We start from the raw sequence: 21,498 nt of genomic DNA, 5'->3' as shown, positions 1-21,498 counted from the left end.
TGATATCTATGACAGCATGCTTGCTTCCAGTCACGTCAATTATCATGCCTGTCACACATGTACGTCGGTGAGCAGATCCTTGCTAGGGGGTGTCTGTGACCGATTGTCTGATTCACGCCATCCGTCTGCTACCTTGAGAGGAGATTGAGCTGCTGAGATTCCTCACATTCCTCCCTATCGAAAAGCGATTGCACCAATATTGGTGATGTGAGCGTCTGTACAGCCGATTAATCGGCAGAATCATCGAAGACCGTAGTTTGGACGCTCGAATGATCCGTGCGCAGGGAATATCTCACTGAGCTGTATTCTACGGTGCAGCCCACACTCAGGAGAAAGTATGACAGGTATCGATAACTTTGGTTATCTCTCTCGAAAAATTGGGATGGAAAAGTTCACACCAGAGGAAAAGGAAGCGATCCTTGCATGATTGACACCAGGAACATTGGTCGAGGGTAGAACTTCTGCTCCATGAGAGGAAGCAACTGCTGACGAGGCAATGATGTGGGATACCGGAGCGTTCATACACGCATAACGTGGCTGCACAGGGAATACCTGAAACGCTTCAACCCCTTTGACAACCCGCTCGAGCCATTTTGCCCCCTAGTGCTATTTATGGCATCAGCGAACCGTGCATTGTTTGTGTATATTTGACCCTCATCTAAACCTCCGAAGGGGTTACCTTTCTCCCCTATCAATATCAATCCTCCGTGATCGACACCGATCTCCCACTCCCTTGTACTGCAAAAAGGATTTTGAGACTCGCTTCTCCAATCCAAAAAGTAAGTTGCAAAAGAAAAGAAAAACTACAGCACCCGGGATTCCCAAGTGGTCCCCCACCTTGGTACTAACCGTGCGGTACCCAGCTTAGCTGCGCAGATCAGACGGGATGCGGCGTTTTCTAGGTTCTATGGCCGTAGATGAAAAAAAGAGGTCCGTGCGCACAATGACAGCAGACAGTTGAAGGTGAAAAGCAGAAGCATGCTTGGAGGTAATGTTTGAACCTCGTCAGGATCCGAGATTCACCCTTGGAGTATGTATATAGGAAGGTAGAAACCATTTTGACGAGACTACGGACATTTTATCTTTGAATGTGTTCTTATCTTGTAGCGCACAGACTTGGCACTTACAGTAGGACATATTTGCTCGATCATCACTGTGCACAGACATCTGCAAAGGAATGCAACTCCGTTAGGTTAGGAAGTTTGACTCTCGGACCGGCTAATACCCTGTCCGAAAGGTCCATTCTACGGAGATCAACCTCCGAACATGTCTTGAACAGCTCATCATTGCCAAAACCTTCACTTCAAAGACCATACTCCTGCTATAGCTGGTAAACCCATCCATAAACGCAGCACATCTAATTTGCAGCTGACAGGGTTTTTATCGTGCTAGTGTATAGTGCAAGAAGTGCGAGGCAGAGACGAGAGACGTGATCAGCTCCACGGATGTTTCACCTAGACCCTTGTAGATCGTAGACTAGCGCAGAATATAGTTGAGGTAGGTGTCTCACCTCGCGTAGAAGTGCAGTTTAGTCGTTCAGATTGTAGCCCAGCCAAGCGTATCATATATTCTACGAAACTTCTAATTAATCCCTCGAGTGAGTCTACTGATGTGATTAACAAAATAACTTAGATCTGGAACTGTACAGTATGATACCTCGTAGATGATGTCTTATAACTCCACCATTTGGAGTCATACTACCGAAGATCAGCCGACCTTTCACGTCCCTTCTCCAGATTATCAACTGGCAACGATCCAAGTATAAGTATAAGTTGGACGATCCGCGTTCGCATCGATCGCCCATGCAAATATCTAGCGACTAGCTCTCATCACACTGTATTGATCTGTGCAACTTTCTCACAAGACAACTTCGGTGCACCGATTACTACACGTACACGTATCGTAGTATGGGACACAACGCATCCGCTCCTCGATCAGGCTTCGACGAAGCTGCTTCCGAACGTATAGCCAGATTACCCTATGTGCGTGTGCTTCTCTTCGCCGTAATACGTCTTGGGGAGGCTCGTATTGACTCATGTATGTATGAATGTGGCTTTGCAGAAGTTACAATATACGTTTCAAGGACCTGACGAACCACAACGGATATATAAGAGGTTATCGTGTAATCACGATTGGCACAGAGGTGGGTCGACGCTCATAATCCTACACATCACATCGCATCGTGCGTCTGTCTGGTATTTGAAGTGCGAGAAGATAAGCGGAAGTGGGATTGGAACAGAGCATCGTTGATCACTGATGATTTACTGCGTGTAGGTGGAAATCCACCTTTTGTGATATTACCCGAAAAACCCAATTCCACTTCAATCTGTTTCGGACAACGAAAAGAGTTCAAACCGAGACAAGTGCATCGTCTCGAGAAGGGGTTGAAGAAAGTCTTTGCGGATATAGGAGGCGGACCGCGTGAGTTGGAATTTGAATCTCCGATCTCGGATAACTATTCGAAAATTCGAGCATTTTAGTTGGACCGTTTTGGGCTGATTCGTTGACTTGTGACGTGACGTGGGTAGCGACGTTGATCTCTCGACCACATAATGAGACTTTGAAAGTGGATCCAAAGATCTGGTCATCGGACGATCATCAAGGGCAGGCGATCCATGCGTGATTTACGCACTGTTGACGTGGCTGTTTCGCGAGAGGAAGCGGACCGAATTGTAGCTGGAATAGACGAGATCGGGGACGGGGCTTCATCGTTGTATTAATCAAAATCCAAATATTGTATCTCATTTGTGGGCAGTAAGATTCTCGCCGGACATCTCGCATTCTCACAAACCACACCATTAATGCCATATTGTATGTATCGAGTATCTACCTAATATCTCATGGTATCAAATGCGGAGCAGATATATACCACTGCCTTCTCTAACCTTTCTATCCGCTTTACTCTCCCTTCTCCTTGACCCAGGCCAAATACGCCTCATGCGCCTTCTCCTGGATCTTCGCCTCTTTCGCACACTTCTTCTGTAAACCCTTACTCAACTCCTTCCCTTCACCATCTTTCGTCGGTAAACCTTGCTCATCCCATGCAGTATACAGTCCTTCGACAACGTTGGGCGGTCTGAACATGTCTTTCGGGGCCACTTTACCCTTTTCTAACGTCGCGATTCGTTTCTGTTCAGCAGCTGCAGCTGTAGCGGCCTTCTTCGCGGCTTTGTCGGCAGCTGCTTGCGCTTTCTCCTCTCGAGCTTTGATAAGGATTGAAGGGTCGACTAATTTGTATAGAGCACCACCGTCGGCTCCTTGTCCGTCGTCAAGCTGGACACCGAGGTTGACGAGGTCGTTGTCTCGGAATCGGTCGCAGAGCGCTAGGATCTCGGAAGGTGATGAAGAGGCAATGGCAAGGCGTCGAATCTCGTCTCGGAACGTGGAGATAGCACGTAAGTAGGGGTCGAGCTTGGTCTCGAACTGTGCAGAAGACGAATCAGTTGACATCTCCAGGTCGACTTGGCAAATGACAACTCACATCACCAGCACCGGCACCTTCCTCACCCTCCTTGCCCCATCCGATCGCTGTGGCATCACTGACCGCGCTACCCTCACCCAAGCCGAACGTCTTCAACATTCTTGTAATCCACTGGGCGATGTTGACCACTGGTGCGATGTTATATTCCCTTCCTCGGGTTGAGAGGTAGATGTTGACCTTGGCAATGAGGTCGAGAAGGACCTGAACAGCGGCAGGGGTGTTGAATGAATCGCAAAGAGCTGCTCGGAAGTCGAATTGAGCTTTGTGCAATCTAAAGAGGGCAATCAAGTCAGCATACGTGCACTCAGCTATTAGCTCGTCGAGAACAACTCACTCCGCGTTCAGTGCTTTCTCCAGCTCATCGTAGTGATGCTTTCCATCGGTGTTGACACCTCTACTGGCAGCATCGTTCATTCTCGCTCTCACGTTGGTGAAGAAGTTCTGTCAAATCAAGCGTCAGCTACTGGCATCACGACTTTGAGAGGCAAGAAGCTCACGTCAAAGGTTTCCTCTTTTGACTTCGTGTCGATGATCAGATCTTTCTTGAAATCGAGCTTGGCAGACCACGTCTGAAGCATAAAGGCGAGTCGTAATTGCCTCGCAGAGTAATCACGAAGCGCCTCCTGCAAATTTCGGTGGATCTAGTATCAGTCTGAACGTCTCGTGTACTGGTCATATGCCGAGAACGTACCTCGATGGTGATAAAATTCTTCAACGACTTGCTCATCTTCAAACCTTCGATATGCAGGTGTCCGGTGTGCAAGAAGTAGTTCACCCATTGTCTGCAGCCGTGATATGCCTACTCTTCCGAATCAGCTCTCGGATAGCGGTCGTGCAAGGCACGGCTGAACTCACCTCAGCTTGGGCGAGCTCATTGTCGTGATGCGGGAACATCAAGTCCACGCCACCCGAGTGAATGTCCATGCCTCTGCCTAAAACCTCGCTGGCCATGACGGAACATTCAATGTGCCATCCTGGTCTACCTTCTCCCCACGGTGATGGCCATGCCGGTTCTCCAGGCTTTGATTTGCCCTTCCACAATGCAAAGTCCGCAGCTTGTTTCTTCCCCTGGGACGCGGTCAGAGCACCTAAAAATACGAACACAGTCAGCTGAGCCGGTTTTTTTCACCGATACCGCACAACTTACCCTCTCCTTCATCCAACAGCTTCTTATTGCCCTTACTACCTGGTTGCAGCTTGGCATACTCGTGTCTGAACCCATCGCCGTCTGCTCCTTCGAATTTGCCAACATCGAACCAAACACTACCTCCACCCTCGTACGCAAAACCATTGTCAATGATCCGTTGGACGAAAGTGACGATCTCAGGGACATATTCTGATACTCGGGTGACGGTGTCGGGAGGAAGGATGTGTAGTCGATTCATGTCTTCGAAGTATTTGGCTTCCCAGTGAGAGGCAAGTTGACGAGAGACAGAGATGGGGTCGGCAATGGTGTCGCCGAGCTAAGATCAGTCAATGGACCAGGTTAGCGTCGTCCGCCCATTACGCGATGTAACAATCTTCACTCACAGTATCACCAAGATAAGGTCCGAGAACGTCACTTGCTCCATCCACCAAATCTCTCACACCCTCACCACCAACATCGTCCTTCTCTATTCTCTTCTCAGCGACATTATACGCCACTCTCGCCTTACTCAAACTAGCAAGGTATAATCCAAACTTCTCTTCCTTCTCTCTCGCGCTTTTCGCCCAAGCCGCATCGCTCTGGTCTTTCGTCACAATAGCCTCGAAATGGTCGAACGAGGTAGCGTTGGGTGAGGAAGGAGGTTCGACGGGAGAAGGAAGTGATTTGATGAGTTTTGAAGTGAGGAATTTGGTGAATGCTTCTTGGGTTGTGGAGAGGAGTTGGGGTGTGAGAGAGGAGTTGGAAGATACTGTCTGAGCGAGGAGGTATGATTCTCGTGCTCGAAGGATGATCTATGCGAATCAGTCACACACGTTAGTAATCTCTCTCCGGACTTGATCGCCCTTGTGAGGGAGCTACATACCTTGTCGTCAATGTCGGTGATGTTCATGACGAAATTGACATCGTATCCAAAGTAATCTCTCAATATCCGTCTCACGATATCTTGTGTGAGGTAGTTTCTGAACATGATACGAGAAAGGTTAGTCGAGCGCGGACCAAACACAGTTTGATTACAGAGTAGCAGCTCACCTAGCGTGACCCATATGAGAAGAGTCGTATACTGTCGGACCACAGTTGTACCAATCCACCTGTCTTCCTTTAGTAGGCACGAACTCGTCCTGCACAAACATCCCTCGTCAGCTACCTCCGCTTCCACCTCTACGAGGTCTGTGTGAAAGCCAGCTGACATACCTTGCTCCTCGTGAGCGAGTTGTATACTCTCAGAACAGGTTCGTCGACAGTCTTAGTCGGTCTCACCCATTCTGGTTGAGCAGAACTTGATGCTTTGGGAGCATCAGTCGGAGCAGACATCGTGAATCCCCTAGTGATGGTTGAAAGAGTGGGTCGTAGTTTGAGTTGAAGGGCAGTTTGAGAAGCAAAGGTAGGTAAAGAACGTCGGAGTATATTGAGGGAAGACCTCATACAGGTTTTTGAGACCGAGACGATGATGTGATGCGAAATGTCGAAGATGCTTCGATGAGTGACAGGGAGTCCTTTGTCTTTGTAGTCGCTTTGATACGTTCAGACTTTTCGACTCCTTGTTCAGTCTCTCTCGCCCCGAACCGGAGACGGAATGTTGAAACAACCACAATCTATAAAAGATAGGCATGCGAAAACGAAATTCCCGAGCCTAAGGATTGTACGCGTTCGTTACGTGGAGGGAGTTGGGTTCGAACTGAACTGACTTTGGGCGAAAGCTGTACTCTTACATATATCATAGCACAAAACGACAGTAACGATCTCACTACGCCGTCGACTACGATCAAGTATACCCGATCCTCATGATGATATTACGGACGACGGCATTCTTATGTTTCCTAACATTACTATCAGCAGTGTATGCTGTAAAGTTTGAGTTGGTCGCTGAGCGAAATCCGAAGTCAAGTGAGTCCTTTGTCTTCCCATCTGTTCACGGTGTGCTCCTGCTGATGTATCTTCTTCTCTCTATAGGATGGTCAGTGATCTAGAGTGCTGTCAGAACATTGTTCTTGGGCTTTGGCTGATTGTTCTATCTGCAGTATATGGAACTTTGCAGCAGCTCATTCATTGGTCATTGTCACCGCAAACGTCCCTGCCGAAGCGGAACAAAGAGTGGATATTGAGATTCTTGACGGATCAGAGCGAGGAAACGTCTACTTGTCCAAAAAGGTGAGTGCGGGCGAAAGAGGTTGTTTCTTTGATGAAATGCTGACGAAATATGTTCAACTCGTTCGTCGACAGGACATTAAGGGCGAGACCAGACTGGCAATCACGACTCATGAATCGGCAGATGTCGGTGTATGCTTGACCAACCATTATGAAGGATGTGAGTGATGTCCCTCTGATCAGCTTTTCAATTCCTCTATATCTGACAAAAGCTGACCTACCCACTCAACTGTAGCGGGAAACCAAAAAGTCGCAAGAACGGTCGATTTGGACGTCGATATAGGTGCGGATGCTGTTGACTACAAGTGAGTGTCCAGCTCGTACTGAATATTACACCGTCACGATATCGGAACGTTTGTCTGACAACCTGTTGTCTTTCACAGCGCCATTGCCAATCAGGAATCACTTTCAATCCTCGAGGTGGAAATGAGAAAGCTCGAAGCGGTCGTCAAGGAGATTGTGGATGAGATGGGATACTTGCAAAGAAGAGAGATGAAGATGAGGGATACCAATGGTACGTAATATGTTTTTTTTCGACTAGGCAGCCAATATGGAGCACTGACAATTCGTGTTATTGCAGAGAGTACCAACGAACGAGTCAAGAACTTTTCAATCTTGATAACGCTCGGTATCATTGGACTCGGCGTATGGCAGGTGAGCTAATCTTGACCTACTCGAAGCTAAGGCCACAGCTGACATTATTCACTATGATTAGGTTCTCCACCTTCGATCGTTCTTCAAGCGAAAGTATCTGATCGATTAGTGTGGTCGTGAGGGAAGGGAGGAAAATGCATTGTTACTGAAACATACCGCCCGGGCTGGTTGGCTCTTGAGGTCGGCGCTGTGCTTACGGTTGCAGTACGCCTTCCCTGTCCAGCACTCATACTGAGCGCGATGTTGTCGATGGTTTACTGATCTGCTGCGTTTGTATGTGTTCTTGGTGGAACGGTCCGAGCTCCAAGTGGCGGTTGACGTGTACATTTCTCTACGAGGTGGTCTGTGCGCCTTGAACGTCTGGCAAAACGTTTATAGACCAATGCGCTTACAACTGTCTTCCTTCATCCTCTTTCCCTGTATTCCCTTCATCATCAAGAAGCACACTGACAAACTCACACATACTAACCTATTCTTCCACAAGACTACAAGGTCGTCTAACACAATGAACCCTAATAACTATCACCACAACCCGAACCCAAACCCAAACCCTACCCCTAACCCTTCGCCTGATCCTGATCCCGAACCATTCGACATTGACTTCTCGCCACCCGACGCGTATACCACCGAAACAAGCAAGACCGTCCACTCCGACCCTACAGACTATCATACCAACACAATGCAGCACTCCGGTACTCGCGCACTTACCAAATCCCATTCGACTCCTCACAAGAACCTGTTCATGAAAGGACACGGACAAGGACAAGGTCAAGCACAAGTCCCGCCTACTACTCCTTCCGGCAGTGGAGGAGGAGGGGAGATAATCGTCAGCAGGGAGATTTCAGGAGGAAGAACAAGGTTGGTCAGACGAGCTTCGTCAAATATCGTCCTTGACGGTGGTAGTGGCGCACTCAGTTTCAACAAAGGTGCTGTTGCCCATGGCGGGAATGGCAACTCGTACCCAGGTAATGGTAACGCACAGTATCAACAAGTGAGGAAGACGAACATTCATCATCAGTATGGTCATGAGAATGAAGTAGGGAACGATGGTGGGATGGACTATGAGATGGAAGACGAGCAAGTGGAAGAAGAAGAGTTCGATCCAATGGCTACGGTGAAGTTCTTCCTTCGATACTGCCGTCCTTCTTTCCTCCGTCCTACTTCGCCATATAATATGAACCATTACATCATGCTTGAGATGCTCCGTGGAGCGAACAAGTTGTGGCTGATAATTTTCCTGATACAGGTCGTCAAGTACGATTCCAAGACCATTCTCGAGGACGAATGGGATGCCCTTCAGAAGCAAAACATGGCTTTCCTCGAAGGTGGGTGGCCAACCCCATTGATCATTCAATTTCGATTACAACAACCTTCCTGTCCTGCGTTCTCGACACACCCCATTGTGTTTGATGATCGATTCGAGCTGACTTGTATTGACGTGACGTAGAGTTCGCAAAAGACACCATTGCAAATGCGTAAGCTACCACCCATCCAACCTTGACTAGAACACGGTGATTCCATGCTAATCCGAATGACGCAGCTACGATATCATCTTCAACACGCAGTACATCTACCACCAACTCGTTGTCGAAGCAAGCCAGAGCTTGGTGACTGGTGTGAGCCTCATCGAGGAGGAAGAGCGCAAGCACGGTGAGTCCAGCCCGAGTCCAAGCTGAGAGTTGTCTCCCACTTTGTCTCCCTTCCTTTCCTTTCCTCTGTTGGTTGATACTTATCTTGTGGGAGAGCTGATATTGCCATCATCTTTGTACTTGCAGAGGATGCAAGGCGTATCATCACTGATTTCTCGAACGAGATGAAACGCGCTGCCGAGGTGCTCAAAAAGTTTGGAGGAGCAGATTCGATGAGGGCTCTCATGGGTGGGGGTTCGGCAAACGTAACCAAGTCGTGAGACGAGCATCGCAAAAGAGAGCGACAATGTACATATTATCCCCATGAATGCTAAGTGGTTAGCAAGTTAGTGGTCCGATACGATCAATACAGAACGTTGTCAATAGTGTATATACATAGTTCCGCCCTCCTCACCCGACCCATAGTTCCATGTTTTCACATTATTCATGCCAATGCAGAATGTACATACCATCATCTACTGCTTATTGCAAACTCACACCCATCTCCCATCCAGGTTGCATCAGATATCCATTCACCTCTTTCAGCGCCGCTTGAGCTTGTGCTTGCGTCTCGAATGTCGCTGTGAAGGATTTGGCACCGGGGTTAGGCTTGGAATGCGATGATGGGGGTTTGAAAGAGGAGGGGAGGGCAGAAGAGGTGACGAAGCCTGTGTATCTGCGAGTACGTCGTGCGTTAGTACGGAGTTCAAGGCAAAGACCACGGTGCCAGGCATCAGGAAATCAGATGATACCATCAGAGTTCAAGAGTGAGGAGGGCAGGAGGCAGTAGCGCAACTAGTGATGTTGCGAGCAGGCAACCGTGCGAGGACGCCAGTCGGCTGGAAGGAAGAGGCAGATGGTCGAGATTCCAAAGAAACACCACTCACTGTGAAAGCAGAGCCCCCATGATATCGGCATTACATTCTGCTGGTAAGTTTGTGCAGATAAGGGTCGGTTTTGAAGGTTTGTCGTTTTCCTCGTCATCATCTGCAAGCGAGTGAGCGAAATTACATCAGCTCGATCCTTCACATCTTCTTCCCTCTGCACCGTCTACAGATCCACGAGTTATAGGGATTGACCTCAACTCACCCTCATCCATCTCCATCTCCTCCTCTTCCTCCTCTTCCACCTCATTCCCTTTGACTCTCTTACTCACCCTTCCTTCCCCTTCGCCCTCCAATCCTCTCTTCTCTCCACCAGCCCCAGGGACGGTATCTCCTCTGATGGCAGCATCTTCCAACTCTCGTTCCTTTTCGAGCTGTTCGTATTCCCCTTGAGCACGAGAAACGACCATCCTCGCTGCTTCTATCGCGGCAGCATCACGGGAGGCGGTAGGATCTGTTCGGGCGATAGTTGCGGACGAAGGTTTCTTCGCGTATGTTATTCTCTAAAACAGTGTACGAACGAGTATTAGCGAGTCGGTCCTAGAATCATGAACCGCGACGACGGTGCACTGGACGAAAAGACATAGCCAGTCACCGAGAAGATGGGGGACACAGGTGGAAGAAGTGAGTGTATGCGCCCACTCACCAGGTCTTTGTTGTAGAAAGTCTCCCCGGTCAACGATCTCAGAGCAGAAGTAGCAGCCGATTGTTCTGCAAAGACAACAAACGCCTGTCCTCTCCCTCCATCATGTTTCTTCGCGACGACGTCGATCCTACAATCGTGTAAACAAAGCATTAGTAAGCTTACACTCTACATAACGTGGACAGATCCCGATAGCGCCAAGTGAAGTAGCTTCACGCCAGGTCGATATGGTAGATATAACCAACTCACACTCTTCCAAATGGTGTGAAGAGCGCATAAAGCTGAGCACGCAATTCTGGCTTTTTCGTCTTTCCCTCGAGTCCTGAGACGTATAATGTCGGTGAAGGTGTAGGGAACGCCATGGTGGGTGGGTGTGCGTTGTTTTGAGTCCGAGTGTATTGCAGGACAAGTGAGATGTTGCTTCAGTCAAGTCGATTGTAGCATTGAAGCAAAGAGCAAGTTGACGGTCGAAGCTTGCCTTGATAAGTGGGTGTATCAAACACGGTGCATGATCTCGGATTCAAATTGGATCCAGGGGATACTTTGCTCGCTCGACGTGTTCATAAAAACGGGGGGTCACTCTTTCTCCAATTCATCACCACATAGATAAGTTAGATCAGAACAGATAGATAGATACCAACGACTACCAACAGTGATCACCGCCAGCCAGCCCGCCCGCCCTCAACACTACCATAACAGAACGACTGTGGTGTAGACAAAGACGAAACGAGCGATATTGCTCATAGATACTACGCGGTTCGGAATTTTACATTTGGACGATCATCATTGGTGAGTTTGGGATTTTTCACGCGTTATGCACAACGTGATTCAATCAAAATCTAGCTACACTCAAATGGGGAATCGGACTGACAATTGCGTTCCACCTGTCTTCAATCAGCTGTACGACCTAGTGGTGCTCCTTGACTGAGCGTTAGTTCTCACTGCTACACCGCTGCGCAATACAAGCACGTTCGACTCGCAAAGAAACGACGACGACGGACGACCACTACCACCAAGCAGGTAGCCCCCCTCAACATGTCATACAATCTGACCACCTCAACGCTCCCCTCCCTCGTTCAGACATACCTCCCAACATCACTCCATCCCTTCCTTCTCCTCTCATACCCCGTTCGACCACACGTATCTTTCCTTCATCGAGCGAAAACCACACCTTTACCTGTATTATACGACAAAGGTCCCAAAGATGTGTGTTTCGTCATATTTTGGGCAATCGCCTTCACTCTAGCCAGGGCATTCTGCCTTCGATATGTCTTTGCTCCCTTTGTCAGATGGTATCTAGGACATCATCGTTATCTCAACGAACATCATCACCAGAATGGAGATGTGATCAAGGCGAAAGAGGAGATGAAGGAGAGAAGGAAGAGAGAACATCTCGCAACGAGATTCTCGGAACAAGCTTGGAGTTGTTTGTATTGTTGCATATCGTGGACCATTGGAATGGTGAGTGCCCGCGTCTCCTACCGTCTCATTGAATCAGGTACTGGTGGTGGTACAGGAGCTAGTGCAAGAGCCGGAGCTGACTTGATACCCAGATCATCCTAAACCGAATACCTAACCCAACTTCCCCCGCCCAACTATGGGGCACATACCCTTATAATCCAATCCCCGGACTCACCAAATTCTACTATCTCGCCCAACTCGGATGGTGGTTCCACCAAGTCTACGTCATCAACTCTGAAAAGAGGAGAAAGGACCATTGGCAGATGTTCGGACATCATATCTTGTCAATCACCTTGATCACCTCCAGTTATGCTACGAACTTCACAAGAGTCGGAACGTTGATTCATGTCTTGATGGATTTCGTGGACATCATCTTCCCTGTGAGTGAGGCGTGCTCTCCACCTCTAGCTTTGAAGGTGATAATCCTAGATTGGGACCGCTTGCTTGACAGCGCTCAGCTGGCGTACTTGTCTATATGTATGAGCGTTTGAGTTGACCGGATTACCCTCGATTTGTTCGCAGATCGCCAAGATGCTTCGATACCTCTCCCACACCACCCTGTGCGATATCGCATTCGTCATCTTCCTCGTCTCGTGGTTATTCAGTCGACAAGTCGGACTGTTCCTCGTCATCCGAACTCTCTACGTCGACGCTCCAAACTATATCAACCTCGAATGGGCCCCTGCTCAGGGCAAATTCTTGAACAAGACGACATTCTGGACCTTCCTCACGTTGATCATGTTACTTTACGTCTTGGCGACGATGTGGTTCTGTATGGCTTGTGTCGTAGCTGTTAGAGTTGTGAGAGGGTTGGGAGCAGAAGATATTAGAGAAGAGGATGTTTCAGGAGACGAAGATGATGGTTCAGAGGGACAAACACAGACGCATGTCGCTGAGAAAGATTTGGAAGACATTCCCCAATCGGTAGGGACGACGTCGGGCGCGAACGCGATCAATGGGAATGGAAATGGTTTGGCGGATCTGAAGAAGAGGAGATGAGGACGTAGGTTGAGAATGGTTCGAAGGCAGATTGAGAAAAGCAGGTCTGACAGTGGACCTGCATGTATCGTACAAAAGGGGCAAGATGGCGAGGACAGAAGCAAAGCAGAAACGATCGCGCATCGTGCTTGGCACACAGCACGTCCTATGCTTTCGCTTGTTCAGAGAAACATTGATATATAGATGGATATACAAATCAACATATGCATTTCGTATCGTCATTTTACAGTGGGGTCGTGAACGTGAATTGCAATAACAGTATGGTTTAGAGCGACGGGAATGGACTTGAGAGGAAAGGAGGCAAGAGAAACCGCTTAGTCGTCGTCGCTTCCAACATTTGTAACGAACAAATACATTGATCAATGTGGCTCGTCAGTCGTTCGCTTGGATCTGAACACGGAGGTGAACGACCCAAGTCTAGATGTATGATGACTCTGTCCACCGGCCCCACGTGCGGGATCGTGATTGTCAGCCTGTACACGGACAGGCCCCTCAGCATGAGTGTGAGTGTGAGTGGGATCGTGGACGTGTGTGTGGGTGTGAACGTGTTTGTCCGAGTCTGATACACGGTGGTGGGGGCGATGATGACGATGTCCAGTAGCTGAGACCAGAGTTGATGGGGTGTATACACTAGTCGAAATGGGAGTAGTGGTAGGTGTGGGCGGCATTTCTCGTCTGAAGGAAGTATGTCCGTCATCGATGGCGTGAAGAGCATGTCCATCGGATCTGCACCACGGAGCGTGATACAATCTGACATCAGCTTCATCCTGTCAAGGCTCGACGTTGCGAAGCGCTTGTGGAGACCATGACTGCATTGGAGAATCAGAAGCAAGGGAACAACGATCGTGGGGTGAGGGCGACGCTCCCGCTTACCCTATGATATTCCCCCTCGGAACGGCTTTTAGAAACCTCCTTTCTAGCTCTTTCCTCTCTGCCTCGGTCCATGGTGTCCCTTTTCCAATCTGCAATAACGTAGAGGCGGTCGTGATGCCGTTAACGGTAGTGATTGATGTAGAGACCGAAAACCCGAGCTGACTGTGGACTATGAGCGGTGAATCAGCTTCTGACTAGTTGAACTGGTTCTGACAGACATCGCGCCTAGAATGATCGGGGCATCTGGCATATGGGATAAAACACTTACTATTTGAGAAAGCGCGAGAAGCTTGATGTCGTAGTTCTCTCTCAATCTCGGGGGTGAGAGATCCGTTCAGCCGATAGCTTTGCCACTGCGTCGTGCAGAGAATCAGCAGGTCAGTATGTCTTCTCGCCGGGATGAACAGAGAGGCAGTCGGGGATCTATCTACTCACATGCATATCGTTGATGTAGCCTCCTGTCAAGCTCATCGTGTCGATATGATTGTGTTGAAGTGTAGGGCCTCACAATGTAGTCGTATCGTCATACACTTTATCATCCCCAAGCTTCGCCAAAGCACCGTGCAAGTGCGTGTGGATGACGTCAAAATACCTTTCCTTTCAAACCCGAATTTGCTAGCCCTGTCGAGGGCCGTGCTGACTCTAGGTGTGTATGTGTAGGATCGCTCGAGGCCGTGTGCGAGATCTTCGGCAAGTTCCATTTTAGGGGTGTTTCCTTCCACACAATGGTTGACCGACATCAGTACCAATTCCACCATCATTCACTTCGCTGAGTTCAAGTTCAGTCGAGCATCAGTTCGTAAGTAAAGCTTAATCCGGAAGTCATGAATACTGCCAGGAAAACAGTCTACTGCCTTAGCCAGCCAACATAACCCATACATCTCATCTCTACTTGAATAGAGTGATAAACAGTCCACAATCTTTCCTTTTTCTCCAATGTCCACGAGCCGACGCATGTACTATCGATACTTGTGCAGTTCCGCTCGTACATCTGGCTGGCCTAATCCGCCCGCACTTAACGACCGGTGGAACCGTAGTACTGTTGTTGATGGCCTGGAGCTATATATTCAAAGCTCAAACATCAGCATTCTGGTCTTGAACTTGACTATCCTGAAGTGCAACTCTATATGGATTGATTGACACTTACCAGGGGGGACTCCGCCGGGACCGGAACCGACAAAGTTTCCGTTACCGAGGTACGAGTAACCTCCGTGTCCGTATGTCTCTTCGGCCTTGATACGTTTGTCTAAGGAGACGAAAAGCGATGTCAGCATCAAAACCTGAGGAAAGAGCTGTGAGATGAGTGGATTTGGAGGAATGTCCGGGAGGGAAGCGAGACAAGCGTAGTTCTTGTTGACGGGAAGAGAAGCGTCAACATACAGATGAGCCAGAAGGCGTGGATGTGTCCTCTGGAATGATAGAAGCGTATCAGCTCGGCTCGCAATTGACGAAGTTAACAAACTCACGGGAGATAACCCTGCAAGAGAAGAAACAAAACAAATTCGTAGTGTCAGTAAACATTCCACTCCTCCCACACCTGTTTGTGTCTGCCCACAGGCGGCGGAGCAGAAAACAAGTGAACGATACCCACCAGAACAGTCAAGACTAAACCCAGTCTAATGTCAGTGATGATTTCTTCCAGATTCCACAGAGTTTACAGTTACAATGGTATGGATCTACGTGACTCACGGATGTTAATCAACAAATCACAAGAACATCCCGTGATCATCGCCGCCGCCGCTGGGGGGAAGATGATAGCAACGAGGATGAGGACGATATCGGAACCTTTGACGGGCATATTGAACAATAGTTTAGTGTTTCAGATTGAGGTGAGTGTGTTTGAAAGGGAGGTTGGTTGGTTGTAGATGCGAAGGCAGAATAAGTAGGATGTTTAAAGTGATGTTTATGTACAGCGAAAGGAAATAGGTGAATACCCAAGAGCGGTGCGGTGCACCACGAGTATGTATGTACGAGTGGCAAAACGAATGGGTGACGTCAGCGAATACATCCTAGTATTTGTTCCGGTCTCCGTGCAGTCCAACTACTCCGTGCTATAGCGGCGTGGCGGAGAATGTTCGAATAGCGTCCAAGAGCATAATAAATTGTCTAGGCATGAAATTGCACTGCGTTCTTGTTCGGAAGGGATCTATCTATACACGATGCTAACACCGGCAAGAAGTGGTACAAATATACTGTGCAGCGTAGGCATAGTCCTTCTCCCGAGCTCATTACGGAGGCATCCGCCTGAAAGGCAGCTGGGAAGAGTTACGGGCGTAGCTCGTCCTTCATCTGCCCGTTTCATGACAGTACTCCTGGGTATAAGAATCGACTATCGGATACTCCTCGTCAGGTCCATCTCTCAGTGCAAGCACCACAACGGGGCTGCTGCAGTAATTGCACGAATCCGTGGCTAGCCCAAAGCCCAAAGCCCAAAGCCCAAAGCCCATATTATGCATTTCAGACTAAAGTTCCCACAAAAACCTCCTCACTTCATCTAAACCATTACCTTCTTCCACATCGCCCTTCTCCTTCTCCCCTCTGACCGCGCCCAGTCCACTCGCAGCCCACTCGATATCAATCCCTTCGACGTCTTCCCACCTGAACGCTCCTTTACCTCCCCATACCAATGCTTCGTCCTCTTCACCCTCGCCCTCACCTTCACTCACGCTTACTCCACCTGACGAGCCACCGCCGAAGAGACGACTGAACCAAGAACCTGAGGTCGATCCGGCTACTTTGCCCATGCCCTCGATCTTGCCGCCTGATCCACCACGTGCGGATTTGAGACGGTCCATCTCTCGCGTCAAGAGGGATTTCAGTCGGTCCGTTGAGGTCACCAGCGTCGTGGAGGGGATTTCGGGAGGGGACTGTGTGGTAGGAGGAGAGGGTCGGACGAGGAGATCTGTCTTATGTGCGAGTAAGAGGAGTTTAGGCTGGGGAGCAGATGGTGGGAGTCGAAGAGATAGGTTGGTAAGCGCCGTAAGAACCGGGGGAAGTTGTCTGAATAACAAGAAATCTGTCAGCTATGGGCACCGTTTACAAAGGGGAAGGCTCGAAGACGTACTCTGCGACACCTGAGGCATTCCTCACAATGCCCTGGATGTCGACAACGAAAACCACGGCACTCGCTTCGTTGACATACTTCTTCACCTCGTCACGCAATCTCGGATGTCCGGGCAAGTCAACCAATCGGATTTGTTTGCTTTGCCCGTCGTCGTATGGCGAAGGAAGGGTAAAGGTGGTGATGGAAGGGACGATTGAAGTGTGTGTCTGGGGATAGATATCTTGCACGAGCTGTACAGGTACGTTTGTGCATTGTCAGCTATACAGCTCCGAAACGTAAGACGTTGTAGCTGACCTTGGCGAAGAGGGAGGTCTTTCCACCATCTGAAGGGCCCACCAGTAAAACGGTCGCTGGACCATTCCGTCTCGCAGTCTTCTTTCCAGAACGGAACACTACCAAGTCACACAAGCTGATCAGCGTGACGTTCCTTCCAGAGGAACATGGTGAGCTGATCTCACAAGATAGGAAGATGAGAAGGACGACTAGACCCCCTGCGGCCGCTACGAATTTGGGATCTTGTAACAATGGATGAGCGAGGAGGGAAGAGACTGTCTCAACCTCGGGAGTGACGGTTGCGTCTGACCTGAGGGAGTCGCCGTGGTTGAGAGACATGTTAGTGCCGATCCTAGCTTTGAGGCTGGGTGGTGTTGTAGTGATATAATAGTATTGAAGTTGAGTAACTTGAGCAGACAGCAATCTATCTGGCAGAGGAGGTGCAACAGTAACAGCAACAGGACCCAACGACCGGGAAGGGATGTCAGGCACACATCCTTTCGGTGCGCCAGAGTATGTGATCACGTGATACCTCACTCGTTCGTCGAGTGCTCGAAGTCAACCTGACTACCCTGACGCGTGGATCACCTAACTTGAACTCTCGCATCGTATTGTTGTGCTCTTCACGAGATTGTCTGTGTTGTATAGATCACCAAGCTAATCTGTTCACATCTCCCTCGTCCTCCCCTTTGTTTGTCTCTATCATCTACAAAATGGCCGACGTCTCAGATCCGAAAATCGCCGAGGGTAAGCTCATTGTTACGCGACCTCAGTCAGTGAGCTAGAGCTCATGTGGAGTAATAATTACACAGCCTACGATAAGGTCAGGAGCAATGATGGCGAGTTGACATGGCTCTTGCTTGATTATGAGGTGAGTGGGCAAGGCTGCCTTTCCTCTCCGTCTGTCACATAGAATTCGTGTCACCCGACGTGACCTGTACCTCGAGCTGATGAGCTGATAACAACCTGTTCTGACCATTAACCCAACTTCGCTTCAACTTCACCTCGACCCCCATACAATCCTGCACCTGTAATCGCCCCCATCCAGTCCGACAAATCAAACAAGCTCACACTCACCGCCACGGGTTCTGGAAACCTCGCCGAAATGACGGCCCAACTCCAACCTCAACGCGCTTCTTTTGCCTACGCCAAGATCAGATATGTGAATGACGAACATTCGTTCAGGGAGAAGTTTGTCTTGATCTTTTGGATTGGAGAGGAAGTCAAGGTTATGAGGAGAGCGAAGGTGAGTGTTGGTCCGATCCTTGTGCTTTCGGTTTTGACGAAGGGACTAGACACCCCAGAAGGCTATTCTGCGGTGGATTTAGTTCGTTCGCTATCAAGTCTTGCTAATCGTCTATCTGGCGCAGGTCTCTGTTCACGCCGGAGACGTCAAGTCTGTCCTTCGATCATACTCTATCGAAGTTTCCGCATCAACACCAAATGATCTCAAGGAGGTGAGTTGATTTGAAGCGAGTGTCCCATGAATTGCATCAGCTAATGCCTCGTGATAGGACGAAATCATCACTCGATTAAGAAGGGCTGGCGGTGCCAACTACGACCGATCCAAATTTGATTAGATGGGGAATCTTATTCATAACTTCACTGTCTTCCGGGAATGCATCGCCATTGGGACTCGTGTTCTTACCCATAGATTTGGGTTACCAGTTGGTGTCCAGCTCCCAAGTCAACAGCAAGGCTTAAACTTCAATCCCAGCTCAAGGGATAATTTCACTAACTTCCGTTGGCAACAGGGAGTATCGACAGCGAACTCAATGCGTCACACCAAAAATGTCCTTTGCATCCCATTTACCCAATTGTCCCTTTTGTATCAACCCAAGAACCCCAAGACTACTTCGCAACACAAGAGTTGCCCTTCAACTTGTATCCAGATTGACAAGAGTAAGCTACGCATTCACCAGCCGAGCAGGTGACTCCGCCCATCGAGACACCAGGCAAAGTAGTGCAGCTATCAAGCAAACGGCCAAGGGTCAGCGTTCTGTCGTCATTGTATCCAATTTTAGCAGTCGACTCACTCAACACCGAAGGATGAGACGGTCTCATGGTCTGCGTTGAAGACACCGTTGGAGCAGCCCCCACAGGATTCAAGCTCGGCAGTGGTGTCGAGGCACTACGATGACGATCGGATCGTTAGTGTCAGGCGCACCGCTAGTGACTTTGTGGGAGGGAAGCCACGCTTACCTCGAACGAGAGACCCTCTCCGCCGATAATGTTACAAGCTGTCATTCCACCTGGACAGAGAGCCTCCATCCTGCCCCTCTCTGCCAATCTAAGTCTCTCCCTCAACTGTCTCTTGACATATCCACTAGGACCACCGTATCTTTGCCCCGGACCATGAGAATACGCGAAGTACACTCCCGTTCCACATGTCGTGTCGGTACCTCGAGCCACAATCTCCTGGCTGTCACAATAACATCTGATAGAACCTTGAGGGGTGTAGGTGATAGTTGCGAATTCAAAATCGACACAGGACTGATAGCAAGCTTCGACTGAATTTTGATTCGTGGAAAAAAGTTCTTCACCGGAACTGGACAAAGAATTGTAACATCCTCCGAAATCTTCGGTCGTCAATGCGACATGAACCTAGGTTACCAATCCAGATCAATATCAAGCAGGAGTAGCGTGAGAAGAGCACGAAACACTAACCGCGAAACTGTTGGGACAGGAGACAGAGTTGACTTCTTGAGCACTTGTGATAGCACCTGGATCAGGTCCATCGTTCGAACACACACAAGTGCTTTCTGATACTCTGAAGTAGGAGTAGAGTCTTCCAACATTGCCACAATAGGCCTACAATCTCCTTCCATTAGACTACAGTGGTCTCTGTATATCGAACAGTTGACAGGATACTCACAGCACAAGATTCACCGTTGTCCCCAGGACGGGCGAAAACGGACACTGTATTCGACGCGACAGTGGTGAAACAACCGATATAGGCTCTAGCAGCCATGATGGACGGAGCCAGGGCCACCGAGGCAATGACAACTTTAGTGAAGAGCATAATGAGTGCCTATTTTAGATAAAGGGATGGAAATAGAGACAGAAGGACGAATAACAATTCAAGTTCAGACTCTTATATACTGTACATACATAATACAGCTACCAGTACGTTGCTGGTACATTGGCCAACTCCATCTCACTGTGTGTATCCTGCCTGTAAGACTGCTTCCAAACCTCTAGTCGCAGCTTGCTCGCTTCCAACGACAAACAAATCCAGACATATGGGGGTTATATTTCTTTTTCCTGTAACACAACATTACGCAATTGACGAAAAGTCAGTCACCAACGGCATCCCATCCAGATATTAATGTCACTGGAACGAGGTTTTCCCTGTATTCTGATGTAGCCCCGCTGTCGATCCGATATCGGTCGCGGGACCTCCTTGGTCAAAAGACGCCGGATGGGATAAAGTCTTCTCCGTATCTTTCGTATCAGGGTTGTATTGTTTGGGAAACACCGTGCTTTTCGGAAAAGCGGGAAGGATGATTCAGCCACACGTGTAGTTGATCATCTTGTATTGACAGTGACAAAACCCTCTCTTCCCATGTGTCTTGAACATGCTCTACGACTCAAGGTTGCATGCACGGTGGCCGCCTGGGTAGATCGGCAAACATCTCCGCCCCCGATGGTGGAGGAGGTGTATACTGCTATCGATCAACAACTTCGCCCGAGACTCTGAACATGTTTCATTACGGTATCCAACATCCAAAGATACCCTAACCTGATGTTGTGCCTTCCTCGAAATCAGGTAACGAAAGTACGATCACACATTTTTGCCACAGTTTTCTTGGAAGACTTAGCGACACATGTCTGACAAGACTCGGGTGAGCATCGAGGGTTCCGTTTTGTATCCTGTCGGAGACACAGGCGATGTTGCTCCCGATCGACTTGCATCTTTTTGTCTTTGGTGACTCACTTTCGGACGTTCGGACATTCGGACGAAACTGGACGGCATCAAACACCAGGTTAGATGTGACACTAGCCATTGCGATGAGATCGTCGTTCAGGAATTAGTCGCCGGTTCAAGATAGTCGCAGTTGACGTAGGAAGATCTCTACGCACATATTGCTCATGCAGACGCAAAACATACGGTAGACGGACCGAGGGGTCCGCCAGCGAGCCGTGATAGAACAATCCTTTCACGCTCGTCGCAGTGAAGTTTGTCGTGATCGTCGAAGTGGTAGTCATTGTGTTTGCCCTCATGCAAAAATGGCCTTTGCCCGAA

At 49.0% G+C, this 21,498-nt stretch overlaps 11 protein-coding genes and 1 non-coding gene across 12 annotated transcripts; 5 read left to right on the top strand and 7 right to left on the bottom strand.

Moving 5' to 3' along the window:
• Positions 1–801: 801 nt before the first annotated feature.
• CI109_100191 lies at positions 802–916 on the bottom strand. Its single transcript, XR_004236758.1, has one exon. It is a non-coding gene; the product is annotated as a 5S ribosomal RNA (ribosomal RNA).
• Positions 917–1,907: 991 nt separating this feature from the next.
• Positions 1,908–2,623, top strand: CI109_100190 (uncharacterized protein; the record flags this gene model as incomplete). The annotated part of the gene is made up of 4 exons (XM_065966736.1): positions 1,908–1,982; positions 2,062–2,143; positions 2,275–2,421; positions 2,529–2,623. 4 exons carry the CDS (start codon positions 1,908–1,910, stop codon positions 2,621–2,623), a joined length of 399 nt encoding a protein of 132 aa, XP_065822808.1.
• Positions 2,624–2,898: 275 nt separating this feature from the next.
• On the bottom strand, positions 2,899–5,939 carry CI109_100189 (cysteine-tRNA ligase; the record flags this gene model as incomplete). The annotated part of the gene is made up of 11 exons (XM_032006916.1): positions 2,899–3,423; positions 3,482–3,752; positions 3,816–3,922; positions 3,979–4,104; positions 4,173–4,280; positions 4,337–4,569; positions 4,629–4,944; positions 5,012–5,419; positions 5,491–5,587; positions 5,658–5,746; positions 5,820–5,939. 11 exons carry the CDS (start codon positions 5,937–5,939, stop codon positions 2,899–2,901), a joined length of 2,400 nt encoding a protein of 799 aa, XP_031858835.1.
• A 617-nt stretch (positions 5,940–6,556) lies between these two features.
• CI109_100188 (endoplasmic reticulum vesicle protein 25) lies at positions 6,557–7,536 on the top strand (the record flags this gene model as incomplete). The annotated part of the gene is made up of 7 exons (XM_032006915.1): positions 6,557–6,582; positions 6,647–6,776; positions 6,849–6,933; positions 7,009–7,078; positions 7,157–7,287; positions 7,354–7,427; positions 7,489–7,536. 7 exons carry the CDS (start codon positions 6,557–6,559, stop codon positions 7,534–7,536), a joined length of 564 nt encoding a protein of 187 aa, XP_031858834.1.
• A 396-nt stretch (positions 7,537–7,932) lies between these two features.
• CI109_100187 (uncharacterized protein) lies at positions 7,933–9,336 on the top strand (the record flags this gene model as incomplete). Its single annotated transcript, XM_065966735.1, has 5 exons — positions 7,933–8,541; positions 8,674–8,752; positions 8,875–8,902; positions 8,968–9,077; positions 9,203–9,336. 5 exons carry the CDS (start codon positions 7,933–7,935, stop codon positions 9,334–9,336), a joined length of 960 nt encoding a protein of 319 aa, XP_065822807.1.
• Positions 9,337–9,538: 202 nt separating this feature from the next.
• CI109_100186 (uncharacterized protein) lies at positions 9,539–10,944 on the bottom strand (the record flags this gene model as incomplete). Its single annotated transcript, XM_032006913.1, has 5 exons — positions 9,539–9,731; positions 9,943–10,042; positions 10,145–10,442; positions 10,586–10,712; positions 10,832–10,944. The coding sequence occupies 5 exons, from the start codon at positions 10,942–10,944 to the stop codon at positions 9,539–9,541; spliced, it is 831 nt and encodes a 276-aa protein (XP_031858832.1).
• A 673-nt stretch (positions 10,945–11,617) lies between these two features.
• On the top strand, positions 11,618–13,042 carry CI109_100185 (uncharacterized protein; the record flags this gene model as incomplete). Its single annotated transcript, XM_032006912.1, has 3 exons — positions 11,618–12,043; positions 12,136–12,423; positions 12,566–13,042. The coding sequence occupies 3 exons, from the start codon at positions 11,618–11,620 to the stop codon at positions 13,040–13,042; spliced, it is 1,191 nt and encodes a 396-aa protein (XP_031858831.1).
• An 869-nt stretch (positions 13,043–13,911) lies between these two features.
• Positions 13,912–14,386, bottom strand: CI109_100184 (uncharacterized protein; the record flags this gene model as incomplete). The annotated part of the gene is made up of 3 exons (XM_032006911.1): positions 13,912–14,084; positions 14,184–14,268; positions 14,351–14,386. 3 exons carry the CDS (start codon positions 14,384–14,386, stop codon positions 13,912–13,914), a joined length of 294 nt encoding a protein of 97 aa, XP_031858830.1.
• Positions 14,387–14,930: 544 nt separating this feature from the next.
• Positions 14,931–15,713, bottom strand: CI109_100183 (uncharacterized protein; the record flags this gene model as incomplete). Its single annotated transcript, XM_065966734.1, has 6 exons — positions 14,931–14,974; positions 15,063–15,161; positions 15,296–15,324; positions 15,382–15,392; positions 15,453–15,520; positions 15,605–15,713. 6 exons carry the CDS (start codon positions 15,711–15,713, stop codon positions 14,931–14,933), a joined length of 360 nt encoding a protein of 119 aa, XP_065822806.1.
• Positions 15,714–16,377: 664 nt separating this feature from the next.
• Positions 16,378–17,591, bottom strand: CI109_100182 (uncharacterized protein; the record flags this gene model as incomplete). Its single annotated transcript, XM_032006909.1, has 4 exons — positions 16,378–16,915; positions 16,980–17,209; positions 17,274–17,371; positions 17,438–17,591. The coding sequence occupies 4 exons, from the start codon at positions 17,589–17,591 to the stop codon at positions 16,378–16,380; spliced, it is 1,020 nt and encodes a 339-aa protein (XP_031858828.1).
• Positions 17,592–17,965: 374 nt separating this feature from the next.
• On the top strand, positions 17,966–18,832 carry CI109_100181 (uncharacterized protein; the record flags this gene model as incomplete). Its single annotated transcript, XM_032006908.1, has 5 exons — positions 17,966–17,999; positions 18,065–18,123; positions 18,301–18,498; positions 18,623–18,709; positions 18,767–18,832. 5 exons carry the CDS (start codon positions 17,966–17,968, stop codon positions 18,830–18,832), a joined length of 444 nt encoding a protein of 147 aa, XP_031858827.1.
• A 271-nt stretch (positions 18,833–19,103) lies between these two features.
• On the bottom strand, positions 19,104–20,274 carry CI109_100180 (uncharacterized protein; the record flags this gene model as incomplete). Its single annotated transcript, XM_032006907.2, has 5 exons — positions 19,104–19,221; positions 19,289–19,383; positions 19,455–19,856; positions 19,920–20,063; positions 20,128–20,274. The coding sequence occupies 5 exons, from the start codon at positions 20,272–20,274 to the stop codon at positions 19,104–19,106; spliced, it is 906 nt and encodes a 301-aa protein (XP_031858826.2).
• Between the last annotated feature and the right edge of the window lie 1,224 nt (positions 20,275–21,498).

The sequence above is a fragment of the Kwoniella shandongensis genome, chromosome 1 (assembly GCF_008629635.2).
Source record: "Kwoniella shandongensis chromosome 1, complete sequence".
Lineage (NCBI taxonomy): Eukaryota > Fungi > Basidiomycota > Tremellomycetes > Tremellales > Cryptococcaceae > Kwoniella > Kwoniella shandongensis.
The sequence above is the reverse complement of the archived record's forward strand: the minus strand, read 5'-3'. Positions and strand labels throughout refer to the sequence as shown.